The 16,481-nt window shown below is 42.9% G+C and overlaps 1 protein-coding gene and 1 long non-coding RNA gene across 2 annotated transcripts in view; one reads left to right on the plus strand and one right to left on the minus strand.

Annotated features, from left to right (window-relative positions):
- The window catches only part of LOC141077452 (uncharacterized), a 28,068-nt gene extending 19,608 nt beyond the window's left edge, over window positions 1-8,460 (plus strand). Inside the window, exon 2 of the mRNA XM_073564400.1 lies at window positions 7,340-8,460. Within this exon, the coding sequence (XP_073420501.1) occupies window positions 7,340-8,226 (887 nt within the window). The 3' untranslated portion in view covers window positions 8,227-8,460. The remainder of the gene's footprint in view (window positions 1-7,339) is intronic.
- Window positions 1-16,481, minus strand: part of LOC141077453 (uncharacterized) — a 128,769-nt gene that overhangs the window by 107,980 nt on the left and 4,308 nt on the right. The gene's annotated exons all lie outside the window — the stretch shown is intronic.

A 16,481-nucleotide genomic window follows, 5' to 3' on the forward strand; every position in this document is an offset into this window, starting at 1 on the left:
TATACACTGCACAGCACCACTCCTGTCCTGTATATATACACTCCACAGTACCACTCCTCCTGTATATATACACTGCACAGTACCACTCCTGTATATATACACTGCACAGCACCACTCCTGTCCTGTATATATACACTGCACAGTACCACTCCTGTCCTGCATATGTACACTGCACAGTACCACTCCTCCTTTATCTATACACTGCACAGCGCCACTCCTGTATATATACACTGCACAGTACCACTCCTGTCCTGTATATATGCACTGCACAGTACCTCTCCTCCTGTCCCGTATATATGCACCGCACAGTACCACTCCTATATATATACACTGCACAGTACCACTACTCCTGTCCTGTGTATATACGCTGCACAGTACCAATCCTGTATATATACACTGCACAGTACCACTCCTGTATATATACACTCCACAGTACCACTCCTGTATATATACACTCCACAGTACCACTCCAGTCCTGTATATATGCACTGCACAGTACCAATCCTGTATATATACACTGCACGACATCACTCCTTTCCTGTATATATACACTGCACAGTACCACTCCTATATATACACTGCACAGTACCACTCCTGTATATATACACTCCACAGTACCACTCCTATATATACACTGCACAGTACCCCTCCTCCTGCATATATGCACTGCACAGTACCACTCCTGTCCTGTATATATGCACTGCACAGTACCACTCCTGTCCTGTATATATGCACTGCACAGTACCACTCCTGTCCTGCATATATGCACTGCACAGTACCACTCCTGTCCTGCATATATGCACTGCACCACTCCTGTCCTGTATATATACACTGCACAGTACCACTCCTGTCCTGCATATACACACTGCACAGTACTACTCCTGCCCTGTATATATATGCACTGCACAGTACCACTCCTCCTGTATATATGCACTGCACAGTACCACTCCTCCTGTATATATACACTGCACAGTACCACTCCTCCTGTATATATGCACTGCACAGTACCACTCCTCCTGTATATATACACTGCACAGTACCACTCCTCCTGTATATATACACTGCACATTACCGCTCCTCCTGTATATATACACTGCACAGTACCACTCCTGTATATATACATTGCACAGTACCACTACTCCTGTCCTGTATATATACGCTGCACAGTACCACTCCTCCTGTCCTGTATATATACACTGCACAGTACCACTCCTCCTGTATATACACACTGCACAGTACCACTCCTCCTGTATATATATACACTGCACAGTACCACTCCTCCTGTATATACACACTGCACAGTACCACTCCTCCTGTATATATACACTGCACAGTACCATTCCTGTATATATACACTGCACAGTACCACTCCTCCTGTATATATATACTGCGCAGTACCACTCCTTCTGTCCTGTATATATACACTGCACAGTACCACTCCTCCTGTATATACACACTGCACAGTACCACTCCTGTATATATATATATATATACACACTTCACAGTACCACTCCTCCTGTCCTGTATATATACACTGCACAGTACCACTCCAGTCCTGTATATATTCACTGCAAAGTACCACTCCTCCTGTATATACACACTGCACAGTACCACTCCTCCTGTATATATACACACTGCACAGTACCACTCCTCCTGTCCTGTATATATACACTGCACAGTACCACTCCTGTATATGTATATACCGCACAGTACCACTCCTCCTTTATATATACTCTGCACAGTACCACTCCTCCTGTGTATATACACTGCACAGTACCACTCCTGTATATGTATATACTGCACAGTACCACTCCTCCTGTATATATACACACTGCAGAGTACCACTCCTGTATATGTACTGCACAGTACCACTCCTCCTGTATATATACACTGCACAGTACCACTCCTGTATATGTATATACTGCACAGTACCACTCCTCCTGTATATATACACTGCACAGTACCACTCCTGTATATGTATATACTGCACAGTACCTCTCCTCCTGTATGACTGTGTTGACATAGGGCTAAACAACCCCTTGGCGCATTTCCTCAGCCCCACTTAACCATACAAATCAAAACTCAGAGACCAAGTGATGGGTGAAGGTCGGTCACAGCTTTATTAAATGTTTTCTTACCAACCATTTGAAAAGGCACTTAGCTTTCTTAAAAACGCGCTCGCTGCCTAATGCCCTACTCCATATTCGCAGGCAAGTCAGCCAGCAAGCCGTAACTTATGTGCCATTACTTCTCCACCGCCACGGAGGATCCTGTTTCTCAAACAGGACTCCGACCCCCACCCATCAGTAGCAATGCCTGCTCTATGCCATCTTGGAGACCGGATAAGATATCGAGCCCGATATTGTTCAAGTGCACCCCGTCAGGTCTCAATAAAGCAGCATTATCCCCTTCCAGTTGTCTGTGTCTAACAACCTAACCTCTCACGCACCATCTTAGAAATACAGGCGTGTATGGTCCTCCTAGTGCGCTCAACGGCAATACCATCCCTAGCTCCTTGCCACGCCGCCCTCGGGACAATCTCAGACCAGACTAGCACCAATTCTTGAAAAAAAAAAAACATGGAAACGTTCCATATCAGCCCGCATCATTGTGAGCTCTGCCACCTGTACGATCATAGATCATTCCCCCCGCGTGCAGAATCCAAAATTATAGGACCCCTGGCTCCTCTTGCAATCGATACCACTTCCGGTAGAACTTGCGGCCATTGCAAGCCCCTGATGCCTCTCCACATGAAGGCCACGTCACGGAAACCTAGATGCCTCCCCCCAGGGCGGCATTCAGCTCGCTGTGCTGCTCAAAATATGTAGGAGTGTCCTAGTAACCAGACAGTCGGTCTAACGGCATCATAGGCTTGCCACGTAGACGAAGTCACCGACGAACGAACCAGCGACATCAAATGCTCGCGACCATCTCCTACAGATGCACCCGGGTCCGCTGATGGAGGAGGGACTCCATCCCCTGCATATTTATCGGGCAACGGGAGGCGGGTAACTGTCGGCGCAAGGGTGGACATGGACATACGCCCTACCGCGTCCGTAAGTGCCTGGACGGCAGCATCTGTGGCCTGCGCAGCTGCGAGAGACCTCTCAAGGGTAGCAAGACGAGCCTCGAGCTGACGCACAAGCTGTAACAGCTGCTTCTGATCTGCCATCTCTAGCCAGACCCTGGCGCTAGTATTATGTTACGGCGGCGGTACACGCTTAAAAAAATATAAATAAACGTGTTCGCCGCCCGGGGTCCACCGTGCGCCAGGTGATATAACCGCTGCTAGAGAGGCAGAGCACTATGGCGGTAATGTGCACGGGGTTAACTGCACTCTAAGTGCACAGAAGAGAGCTCTGTTATGCTCACAGAGCTGCAGGGAAAAGAATAAAGTGACACGCTACGTCTGTTCGGGGACACAGAATAACAGCGAAACTGTCACGGTAAAAATAGTCACAGAAGTAGCCTTAGGCAGCAGGACTACTCCCTCTAGACCTACCGTGAAATCAGACAGGAGGCGTCGCAACTGCACAGTACCACTCCTGTCCTGTATATATACACTGCACAGTACCACTCCTGTCCTGCATATATGCACTGCACAGCACCACTCCTGTTCTGCATATATGCACTGCACAGTACCACTCCTGACGTAGTATGCAACCATCCGCCCCAAGTCAGTCCCCAATAAAACATCAGTGGGCAGGTTTTCAGACACTCCCACCTCCCTCAACCCGCTCCCAGCACCCCAATCGAGATAAACTCGTGCCACTGGCAAAGGACAACGGGTGCCTCCAATCCCGGTGACAGTCAGGGTTTTCCCCTCAACAAACTCTTCAGGGGCCGCCAGTCCAGGACGGATGAGGGTTCGTTCAGCCCCGGTGTCCTTGAGGCCTGTAGCAAGACGGGCCCCCACCTGAACAAGTTGAACGTTGTTGTCAGCCCTCCCAACCACACCTCCCACCAAAAGAACAGAGGCGTTGGGCCCGGGGGCCTTGGCTGGGGGGTTCTTCGGCCTGTTCGGACAGGCGTAAAAGAAGTGACCAGGCCGCTGGCAGTGGTGACACAGGCGACTGTCAGTAGCCGGCCTGTTGTTGGCAACAGGGACAGGGCCTCCGGAGGGACGGCTAGCTGGGGCATTGGGGTTGGTTGCTGGCTTACCCCCTTTCCAGCTGGTGGCGACTGGCCTCCGCGTCTCGGGCTTCCGGTTGGCCTCGTGGTTGTCGGCGATCTGCGCCGCTTTGTCCGCGTTCGTTGGTTCGCGGTCCAGGATGAACTGTCGGACCTCAGCTGGGCAGAGATGCAGGAACTGGTCTTTGATCATCAGGTCCCGTAGCTGCTCAAAGGTTTCAACGGACAGTCCATGGATCCACTGGTCAAAGTGGGTCCTGAGTCCTTGCACCACATCACTGTAGCTATCATGTGGGCCACGTTGGAGGTGTCGGAACTTCTTTCGGTATACCTCAGGTGTCAGCCGATATTTGGCGATCAGCGCCTCTTTTATGGCGCGATAGTCATCATCATGCGCTTGCGGAAGAGAAGCAAACGCCTCCAGAGCTTTGCCTTTTAGCCCTGGGGTCAAGTACCTGGCCCATTGGTCTTCGGGCAGTCTGTACTGTCTGCAGGCTTTCTCAAAGGCTCGCAGAAACGTGTCCAAGTCCCCGTCCTTTTCCATCACGGGAAAATGCTCTGTCCGGGGTTTAGGAGTCTGGACGCTGCTGGGCTCACTGGTTCGGGCTGTGGGGGGCATTCCACCCCCGCTGGAGCATCTCCAGCTCATGGGCCCTCTGAGCTTCTGCATGGCGCTCAGCTCTCTCAGCCTGGGATTGACGCTCACGTTCGGCTCTCTCAGCCTGGGCTTGACGCTCGGCCTGGGCCTCCTGCCGATATTGCCGGATCAGTGTCAGACGACCCTCACTGTCTTCGGCAGGGAGTTCGTCCAAGGCCATTTGCAGATAGGGGTCCACCCCGTTATGGTTGAATGTGGGGCCAGCGCTCATGAGTGGAGCCTCTGCTGCAGCCCCATTGTTACTTGAGCCCACTTCTGCGTTCACTGGGCTCTGGTCGTTTTCCCGTTGCACCAGAGCCGCGATCATTTGGGCTTTGTTTTTTGTTCGTGGTGTCGATCCGCCACACCCCGCAGAGGGCAATAAGAGATGCCTTGTTATGCTGCTTATACCACTCTGCTCCCATCGTAGCCATGGTTGCCAAATAAAAGACAGAAAAGAAAAACGGAGAAAAAGGGAGGGAATACTTGCAAGTACACACTAATGTCTCAGGACTAGTAACCACTGAGTCTGTTCTCCAAAACCTATGATGCAGGATTCCCGCAGGAACCGTGCAGGTCTTTAGTGAGAGGAATGATTGCTCAAACCAAGTCACTAATGCTCTAGGATTATCCCACCGCTCTGCCACCAATATGTGACGAACAGCCCACCGCCGTTCATCCACTTACGGGTGACACTAACGGGGGTCCCGCTGCCACCAAAACGCGACAGACAGCGGACCCTGTGTCACCACTGTCACAATCCCACCACTGACACCGGTGTATCAGCGGACGGAGGGGCGTGACACAATGCCGGCACACGGCTATCACAGGCGCAGTGGGGCTTATCTTAGTTATCCCAACACTGGCACCATGTGACCAAAAATATCCAGCAAGCTAATCTCGCTCTACAATTTGCCGCAGGGGGGAGTTTAATTTGGATGCCCCACCACTGCTATCAATCTTCCAAGTACTGCGGGGATTTATGTATATCCCACTTTCTCAGTTCCACTTTTGAACTTGCAGCTCTCCGGCGCCCCCCTTACCCTCAGGTCAGTCAGGGAACTGCACCTAGGATAATTGGTCGCCGGACGGGCTGCCTGTTGTGAACCGGCAATTAGGCTTCTGCAGTAAGGGAATTATGAATGCTGGTGCCGCAGACCCTTATTCAGCTCTATAAGACCCTTCTAGACTGCCAGCAAGCCGCAATAGCCGTGCACAACGCGCTGCCACCAGTCACGGTTACTTAATTCACAGTGTTAAATTAAGAGGGTCCGTGGCAAACCCCTTGAATTAGTAGCCATTATCTATCAAAGGCGTATAGTTCGAGTCTTAGAGCATAGAGACAGATCTAAATAATTATTTCATTTATTTTCCGAAAGAGGACAGTGATTACAGATAAAAGTTGCTATAAAATTGAGACATAAAATATGTACAGTACAGGTATAAAATAAAAGTGGAGAAAACAAAGAGATTATACTCACGGTTCCATATTGTTGTTAGGCAGACCATGCGGCTAAGGTGGGTGGAGGCGGAGCTGCACTTCTCCGCTCATCTGGGTCTTTCTAGCACGACGACTTGAGCTGTTCTGCTCTGGTTTTGTCCAGGAAATGCTTTAAAGACTTGCTATGTGACATCACGGAGAGATGCATGCTGGGTTAATCCCACCTCTCTCTTTTGGATGTAGAATTACACTAGAAAACTTATACTAATCATAACTCCGTGGGGGCAGCCCGCACAGACACATATAGGGCATCATTGGTTGTGATTTGTTGAGTACAATAATTCAAGACCAAATATACAGTAGTTCTGATACACCGTTTAGCTGGAACACATATCTCAGGTTCTGAAAGGATTACGCTTCGCCAGAACCACGGTAGCGACGCTGTGACCGTCCGGATTACAAAAATGTGATTTTCATATCTCTAGGGTATTTGGTTCTTATGGTATAGTCTCTCATAGTTTTATTCGTTTCAAACAAAGAAGTTTTTCCCGCTCTGAAGAGGAGAGAAGGAAACAAATGGTTGTAACAGCAGGGGGGTCTCCTATTACTAGTGCGAACACAGGCTGTAGAGGAGGGGGGGTGGCACTGCTCTGTGTGTGTGTGAAGGGAGGAGGAATGAAGCTGCAGAGCTAGCAGCCTGGATTGTCATATCTGCCGGATCTTTCTGGAAAGTTACAACAGAAAACATCATATTTTGTGGACAAAACCCCATACCTCACAGACATTGTACATCACATGCCTTATCTGTTTTTCCATTGACAGATGATGGACCTGAGTGGGGACTTGTTTTTTGTGAGATGAAAATTGGTATTATTTTCGCCTACATATCATTGATTGATTTCTTTTTATTTGATATTTGGGAGGCAGAATGAACAAACAGTTGAACACCACACACTACTGGCTCATCCAACAAGGTTTTCTATTAGACTGTGAACTGTCATTGTCTTGGTAAATAATTAAAGTTTTTTACATAGCTTGCCATTTTTATGTACAGTTTAAGTAGAAATGATCAAAAATATAAAACTCAAGGATATTTTATTTAAAAAAAATGTTTTTTTTTTTTATCTTAGATGACTGTACCAGGAGATCAGAGGGACAGCTGACATCTTCAATTTTTAAATTTGATGATCTTAAGATCCTACAAGATACAACTGAAGTGATTTCTATTACTCCAGATATACCATCATCCATTCACAGCAAAGATCTGTCATCTGATCCTATGAAACAGGTCCCATCTTCTGATTCATTACTGACTACTAAGGAAAATCAAAGTCACAAAAGAGGCATTACAAAACAAACTGCTCCTAAAGCAAAGAAGTCATACTCATGTTCAGAATGTGGGAAATGTTTTAACAAGAAATCACTTTGTGCTACACACCATAGAACGCACACAGGGCAGAAGCCTTTTTCATGTTCAGAATGTGGAAAATGTTTTAACCAGAAAGGGAATCTTGTTAAGCACCAAAGAACTCACACAGGGGAGAAGCCTTTTTCCTGTTCAGAATGTGGAAAATGTTTTAACCAGAAAGGGAATCTTGTTCAACACCAAAAAACTCACGCAGGGGAAAAGCCTTTTTCCTGTCCAGAATGTGGAAAATGTTTTAACCAAAAAGGGAGTCTTGTTGCACACCAAATAACTCACGCAGGAGAGAAACCTTTTTCATGTTCACAATGTGGGAAATGTTTTGCACATAAATCACTGCTTGTTTCTCACCATAGAACTCACACAGGGGAGAAGCTTTTTCATGTTCAGAATGTGGAAAATGTTTTCAAGGGAAAACACGTCTTGATCGCCATCAAAGAACCCACACAGGGGAGAAGCCTTTTTCCTGTTCAGAATGTGGGAAATGTTTTAACGAGAAATCAAATTTTGTTACTCACTATAGAACCCACACAGGGGAGAAGCCTTTTTCTTGTACAGAATGTGGGAAATGTTTTAACAAGAAATCTGATTTAGTTAATCACCAGAGAATTCACACAGGGGAGAAGCCTTTTTCCTGTTCAGAATGTGGGAAATGTTTTAACCGGAAATTAAATTTGGTTATTCACCATAGAACCCACACAGGGGAGAAACCTTTTTCCTGTTCAGAATGTGGGAAATATTTTGCGCACAAATCATATTTTGTTAAGCATCACAGCAGTCACACAGGGGAGAAACCTTTTTCATTTTCTTAATGTAGGAAATATTTTACTTGGAAATCAACTGTTAATAAACATCAGAGATGTCACATAGGGGAGAAGCCTTTTTTTTGTTCATAATGTTGGAATAGTTTTAACCAAAATTGAATCTTCTTAAATAGGTTGTCTCTTGTCATTCCTCATGTTTGCTGACAAAAGGATAAAACTAAACTTTATTAATTTCAAATGTAAAATTATACAAATAATTCACCCCTTGAAGGTTAGTCAGAAGGTGATTGAGGCTATGTGCACATGGTGCGAATTCTGCTGCAGATCCACAGCGCATTTGGCCCTGCGGATTCGCAGCAGAACTGCATGTGATGTACAGTAGCATTAAAGGCTATGTAAAACAAAATCCGCAGTGCACATGCTGCGTTTTTTTCCGTGCAGATTTGGTGTGGAATGAAAAATGCAGCATGTCACTTCTTTTGTGCCGGTTTGCTGCAGTTTTCCACCTGCTCCATTCTAGAAATCTGCAGGTGGAAAACCGCAGGGGAAAACCGCACAAAATATGCAGTAAAATCGCACAAAAAATGCACTAAATCTGCAGGAAAAATGCAGGTCATTTGACCTGCGGATTTAGTAAATTTTGCGTGGAAAATTCCAAAGCAGAATACGCACCATGTGCACATAGCTTAATAGACAAAACATATCCACATTTCCAAGCCTCTCATTTCTACGGGTTTCATCGTCCTCACCAAAGGCGACTCATCAGGAGACTATTTAATATTGACCTATATTCAAGAGAGACTAGACAAAAAACTAAAATCATGTATCATGTTATCCGAAACAGTCAGAAAACTAGCCCCATATTGGCAGATCCCAGACCTCAGACTATATACTGTGTAAGTTTATAAGCCCCTCCAGTGTCAGGAATAGATAGTATGTGACAATACAGTATCATTCTTGTGTTTTCTCCTATAGGGACTGCCCTAGTTTGGTAATGTAACTGCTGTTAATTAGTAGTGCAGACAAATTGTCCTAGACTAAACTCAGTCTTCAGACGGCCCAATATGTACCACTCAGGGAAAACGTACCTGCTCCAAAGATCATTAGCAGCCTCTAACTAATGGCCATGCTGCGGTCTGGAAGGGAATGAGTGCAATATCGTTATAAAGACTAGGGATATGTGCAGTCATAATGTCTGGGAGATCTGTGCCATTATTTAGTATGAATATGGAAATTATCTCTGAAAGGTAAGTGTTCCCTGAGCGGTATATACGGTATTATCACATACTATCTATTCCTGACACTGGAGGGGCTTATAAACTTACACAGTATATAGTTTGAGGTCTGGGATCTGACAATATGTGGCTAGCTTTCTGACTGTTTAAGATAACATGATTTTAGGGTTTTCTTCATCTAGTCCTGCTTGAATATAGATCAATAATAAATAATCTCCTCATGAGTCGCCTTTGGTGAGGACGATGAAACCCGTAGAAATGTGAGGCTTGGAGAGTGAGTGTGTATACGTCACCTTACCCTATATGCTGAGATGTGGGGTACATGTTTTTTCTAATAGTCACCTTCTGACTAACCTTCAGGGAGTGAATTATAGTTTTACATTTGGAATTAATAAAGTTTAGTTTTATCATTTTGTCAGTGAATCTTCTAATCAAGGGATAATTACGTGTGTGTGTGTATATATATGTATATACACTACCGTTCAAAAGTTTGGGGTCACCCAGACAACTGTGTTTTCTATGAAAACTCATACTTTTATTAATCAAATGAGTTGCCAAATTAATTTAAGATCTCGTCCAGACATTGACAAGGTTGGAAAAAAAGATTTTTATTTGAAATAATAATTTTCTCCTTCAAATTTTTCTTTCGTCAAAGAATGCTCCCTTTGCAGCAAGTCCAGCATTGCAGACCATTGGCATGCGTACCATACGGTCAAGCTGCTCCCACAACAGCTCAATGGGGTTGAGATCTGGTGACTGCGCTGGCCACTCCATTACAGATAGAATACCAGCTATCTGCTTCTTCCCTAAATAGTTCTTGCATAATTTGGAGGTGTGCTTTGGATCATTGACCCGTTGTAGGATGAAATTGGCTCCAATCAAGCACTGTCCACAGGGTATGGCGATGCAAAATGGAGTGATAGCCTTCCTTATTCAAAATCCCTTTTACCTTGTGCAAATCTCCACAATCACCAAAGCAACCCCAGACATCACATTACCTCCACCATGCTTGACAGATGGCGTCAGGCACTCTTCCAGCATCTTTTCAGTTGTTCTGCGTCTCACAAATGTTCTGTGTGATCCAAACACCTCACACTTGGATTCGTCTGTTCATAACACTTTTTTCCAATCTTCCTCTGTCCAATGTCTGTGTTCTTTTGCCCATATTAATCTTTTCCTTTTATTAGCCAGTCTCAGATATGGCTTTTTCTTTACCACTCTGCCCTGAAGGCCAGCATCCCGGAGTCGCCTCTTCACTGTAGACGTTGATACTGGCGTTTTGCGTGTACTATTTAATGAAGCTGCCAGTTGAGGACCTGTGAGGTGACAATTTCTCAAACTACAGACTCTAATGTACTTGTCTTGTTGCTCAGTTGTGCAGCGGGGCCTCCCACTTCTCTTTCTACTCTGGTTAGAGCCTGTTTGTGCTCTCCTCTGAAGGGAGTAGTACACACCGTTGTAGGAAATCTTCAATTTCTTGTCAATTTCTCGCATGGAATAGTCTTCGTTTCTAAGAACAAGAATAGACTGTAGAGTTTCACATGAAAGTTCTTTTTTTCTGGCCATTTTGAGAGTTTAATGGAACCAACAAATGTAATGCTTCAGATTCTCAACTAGCTCAAAGGAAGGTCAGTTTTATAGCTTCTCTAATCAGCCAAACTGTTTTCAGCTGTGCTAACATACTTGCACAAGGGTTTTCAAGGGTATTCTAACCATCCATTAGCCTTCTTACACAGTTAGCAAACAAAGTGCCATAAGAACACTGGAGTGATGGTTGTTGGAAATGGGCCTCTATACACCTATGACGATATTGCATTACAAACCAGACGTTTGCAGCTAGAAAAGTCATTTACCACATTAACAATGTATAGAATGTATTTCTGAATCATTTAATGTTAGCGTCATTGTAAAAAACTGCTTTTCTTTCAAAAATATGGAAATTTCTCAGTGACCCTAAACTTTTGAATGGTAGTGCATGTGTGTGTGTGTGTGTGTGTGTGTGTGTGTGTGTGTGTGTGTGTGTACACACACACACACACACACACTCACTGGCCACTTTATTAGGTACACCATGCTAGTAACGGGTTGGACCCCCTTTTGCCTTCAGAACTGCCTCAATTCTTCGTGGCAGAGATTCAACAAGGTGCTGGAAGCATTCCTCAGAGATTTTGGACCATATTGACATGATGGCATCACACAGTTGGCGCAGATTTGTCGGCTGCACATCCCTGGTGCGAATATCCCGTTCCACCACATCCCAAAGATGCTCTATTGGATTGAGATCTGGTGACTGAGGAGGCCATTTGAGTACAGTGAACTCATTGTCATGTTCAAGAAACCAATCTGAGATGATTCGAGCTTTATGACATGGCGCATTATCCTGCTGAAAGTAGCCATCAGATGTTGGGTACATTGTGGTCATAAAGGGATGGACATGGTCAGCAACAATACTCAGGTAGGCTGTGGCGTTGCAACGATGCTCAATTGGTACCAAGGGGCCCAAAGAGTGCCAAGAAAAAATTCCCCACACCATGACACCACCACCACCAGCCTGAACCGTTGATACAAGGCAGGATGGATCCATGCTTTCATGTTGTTTACGCCAAATTCTGACCCTACCATCCGAATGTCGCAGCAGAAATCGAGACTCATCAGACCAGGCAACGTTTTTCCAATCTTCTACTGTCCAATTTCGATGAGCTTGTGCAAATTGTAGCCTCAGTTTCCTGTTCTTAGCTGAGAGGAGTGGTACCCGGTGTGGTCTTCTGCTGCTGTAGCCCATCTGCCTCAAAGTTCGACGCACTGTGCGTTCAGAGATGCTCTTCTGCCTACCTTGGTTGTAACGGGTGGCAATTTGAGTCACTGTTGGCTTTCTATCAGCTCGAACCAGTCTGCCCATTCTCCTCTGACCTCTGGCATCAACAAGGCATTTCCGGCCACAGAACTGCCGCTCACTGGATTTTTTTTTTTTTCGGACCATTCTCTGTAAACCCTAGAGATGGTTGTGCGTGAAAATCCCAGTAGATCAGCAGTTTCTGAAATACTCAGACCAGCCCTTCTGGCACCAACAATCATGCCACGTTCAAAGGCACTCAAATCACCTTTCTTCCCCATACTGATGCTCGGTTTGAACTGCAGGAGATTGTCTTGACCATGTCTACATGCCTAAATGCACTGAGTTGCCGCCATGTGATTGGCAGATTAGAAATTAAGTCTTAACACACAGTTGGACAGGTGTACCTAATAAAGTGGCCAGTGAGTGTGTATGTATATGTATATATATATATATATATACCATCAAGTAAATGTCCAGAAGAGACAATAAAGATATATGGCCCTTCAGCATAAATATTTAACTCCAATCCTTCCTTATGATAACGTAAGGACAAAAGAAGAGATCCATAAAAATAACATTTTTGTTTCAAATATTAAAAACAACAATTTATGTAAAATTAAGCAGAATGCCTCAAAAATCAGGACGGAACAACTTGTGCAAAAATCAGTGGAAAATACAAAGGTAATGAATGCCCATATATCCAAAGTTTAATGCCAAAAATATGCAAATAATTGTTTATCATAAAATGCACAGTGCCAGATATATGAAAACATATATTATTCTTCGACTAAAACGAAATTAAGGCATTATTTTCCATTGATTGTGCCACATCATATAAGGTCAAAAGACCAAACAGCCACTTAGCATAGACAGTATTCAATACAATGAACAGCTGAATAGACGACTGCTAAGTAATCCCAAAAGTCAATAGCAAGAGGTGTGAGTAGTAAAGGGAAAGCAGTGCATCTAATTCACTGATTATACCATGCCATGTAAGGTAATAGACCAAAATGTCACTAATTCTAAACAGTATGCATACTATAATCAGCTGACTGAACGCTAAATAATCCCAAATGTCAATAATAAAAGTTATAAGTAGTAAAGGGAGAGCGATTCACCTGATGCAGAGTTGTGACACTCTTCCTGACACCCCGACACGTGTTTCACCGCTCAGCTTCTTCCTATATATAAATTTTCTCTGAACTCATTCCTCATGTTTGGCCTCATTAAAATAACAACACTCCTACTCCGCTGGCGTGCCGGCTCCACTTCAGCGGTGTTGAGACTCACTGTCCCGAGGCTTATGTGAGGTTCTCACATCACACGAGCCCTGCACCCAATCACCGGCAGCTTCACTGTTCCTTCGGACATATTGAACATCAACAGGAGGCCAGGGCTGCGGCTGCTCTCTGACGGCCTCATGATGCTTGATTTGTCTGAAGGTGGGGACAGTGACGTCAGCGCTGATTGGGCACAGGGCTCACATCACGTAACAACCTCAAAAGAGCCCAAGAACGCAAGTGCTAACATCACTGAAACGGAGCCAGCATGGGAGGTTTGTGTAAGTGTTTTTATATTAACAGGACCGAACATGAGGAATGAGAAGGGGTTGTCCAACTAGTTGTCAACCTCTTTATCAAAAATCCCACACAGGGAAAAGTCATTATTATACCTAGAGTGCGAGAAATGAATTACAGGAAAATCGTATTTTGTTGACCTTCAAAAATAACTCAGACGGGGAAAACCTATATATATTATTCACAAATTGTACAAAAACATGATGCACGCGGCGTGCGTTCAAGAATGGAATATTATACGGGAGTTATATAGGATAAATTCAAGGTGAGAATATTATATGGGAGTTTTATAGGATAAATTCAAGGTGAGAATATTATATGGGAGTTTTATAGGATAAATTCAAGGTGAGAATATTATATGGGAGTTTTATAGGATAAATTCAAGGTGAGAATATTATATGGGAGTTTTATAGGATAAATTCAAGGTGAGAATATTATATGGGAGTTTTATAGGATAAATTCAAGGTGAGAATATTATATGGGAGTTTTATAGGATAAATTCAAGGTGAGAATATTATATGGGAGTTTTATAGGATAAATTCAAGGTGAGAATATTATATGGGAGTTTTATAGGATAAATTCAAGGTGAGAATATTATATGGGAGTTTTATAGGATAAATTCAAGGTGAGAATATTATATGGGAGTTTTATAGGATAAATTCAAGGTGAGAATATTATATGGGAGTTTTATAGGATAAATTCAAGGTGAGAATATTATATGGGAGTTTTATAGGATAAATTCAAGGTGAGAATATTATATGGGAGTTTTATAGGATAAATTCAAGGTGAGAATATTATATGGGAGTTTTATAGGATAAATTCAAGGTGAGAATATTATATGGGAGTTTTATAGGATAAATTCAAGGTGAGAATATTATATGGGAGATTTATAGGATAAATTCAAGGTGAGAATATTATATGGGAGTTTTATACGATAAATTCAAGGTGAGAATATTATATGGGAGTTTTATAGGATAAATTCAAGGTGAGAATATTATATGGGAGTTTTATAGGATAAATTCAAGGTGAGAATATTATATGGGAGTTTTATAGGATAAATTCAAGGTGAGAATATTATATGGGAGTTTTATAGGATAAATTCAAGGTGAGAATATTATATGGGAGTTTTATAGGATAAATTCAAGGTGAGAATATTATATGGGAGTTTTATAGGATAAATTCAAGGATGGAATATTATATGGGAGTTTTATAGAATAAATTCAAGGTGAGAATATTATATGGGAGTTTTATAGGATAAATTCAAGGTGAGAATATTATATGGGAGTTTTATAGGATAAATTCAAGGTGAGAATATTATATGGGAGTTTTATAGGATAAATTCAAGGTGAGAATATTATATGGGAGTTTTATAGGATAAATTCAAGGTGAGAATATTATATGGGAGTTTTATAGGATAAATTCAAGGTGAGAATATTATATGGGAGTTTTATAGGATAAATTCAAGGTGAGAATATTATATGGGAGTTTTATAGGATAAATTCAAGGTGAGAATATTATATGGGAGATTTATAGGATAAATTCAAGGTGAGAATATTATATGGGAGTTTTATAGAATAAATTCAAGATGAGAATATTATATGGGAGTTTTATAGGATAAATTCAAGGTGAGAATATTATATGGGAGTTTATAGGATAAATTCAGGGTGAGAATATTATATGGGAGTTTTATAGGATAAACCAAATACCAACAGAAAATAAATGACCCAAAACAAACATTTATCAGTAAAAATAACTCAACTTTATTAGGTAAAGTATAAAAAGAAATGCACCATTTTCCGATACCAGTCGCGTCTCCATTTTTCATGATCTTGGGTTGGGTGAGGGATTATTTTTTGTGTGCCGAGCTGTCGCTTTTAATGATACCATTTTGGTGCAGATACGATCTTTTGATCGCCCGTTATTGTATTTTAATGCAACGTTGCAGCAACCAAAAAACGTAATTCTGGCGTTTTGACTTTTTTCTCATTACGCCATTTAGCGATAGGGTTAATTCTTTTTTATATTGATAGATCGGCCGATTCTGAAAGCGGCGATACCAAATAACTGTGTTTGATTTTTTTATTTTATTTTGAATGGGGTGATTTGAACTTTTATATATTTTTCTTTAATAGTTTTAAAAACCTTTTTTTTTTCACTTTTGGCATTGTGAAGACATACAGCATTGTATCTTAAGTAACCAGACAACTATTTTTTAGCAAACAAAGAATAATAGAATGTTGTCTGTATGTTGGCTTTAAATGTAAGTGTTGATTTCTGGTTGGTCAAGAAAACAGACTTTTGTTTGTGTAAGCCGGTGATATTGACTTTTATTGTGCGCTTATCCTTGATCATTAGTAGAGTTGAGCGATACCGTCCGATACTTGAAAATATCGTATCGGACGGTATCGCCCGATCTAAAAAAAATATCGGGTATCGC

This window comes from Dendrobates tinctorius, unplaced genomic scaffold, assembly GCF_039654945.1.
Source record: "Dendrobates tinctorius isolate UK_male_01 unplaced genomic scaffold, ASM3965494v1 ptg000452l, whole genome shotgun sequence".
Taxonomy (NCBI): Eukaryota; Metazoa; Chordata; class Amphibia; order Anura; family Dendrobatidae; genus Dendrobates; species Dendrobates tinctorius.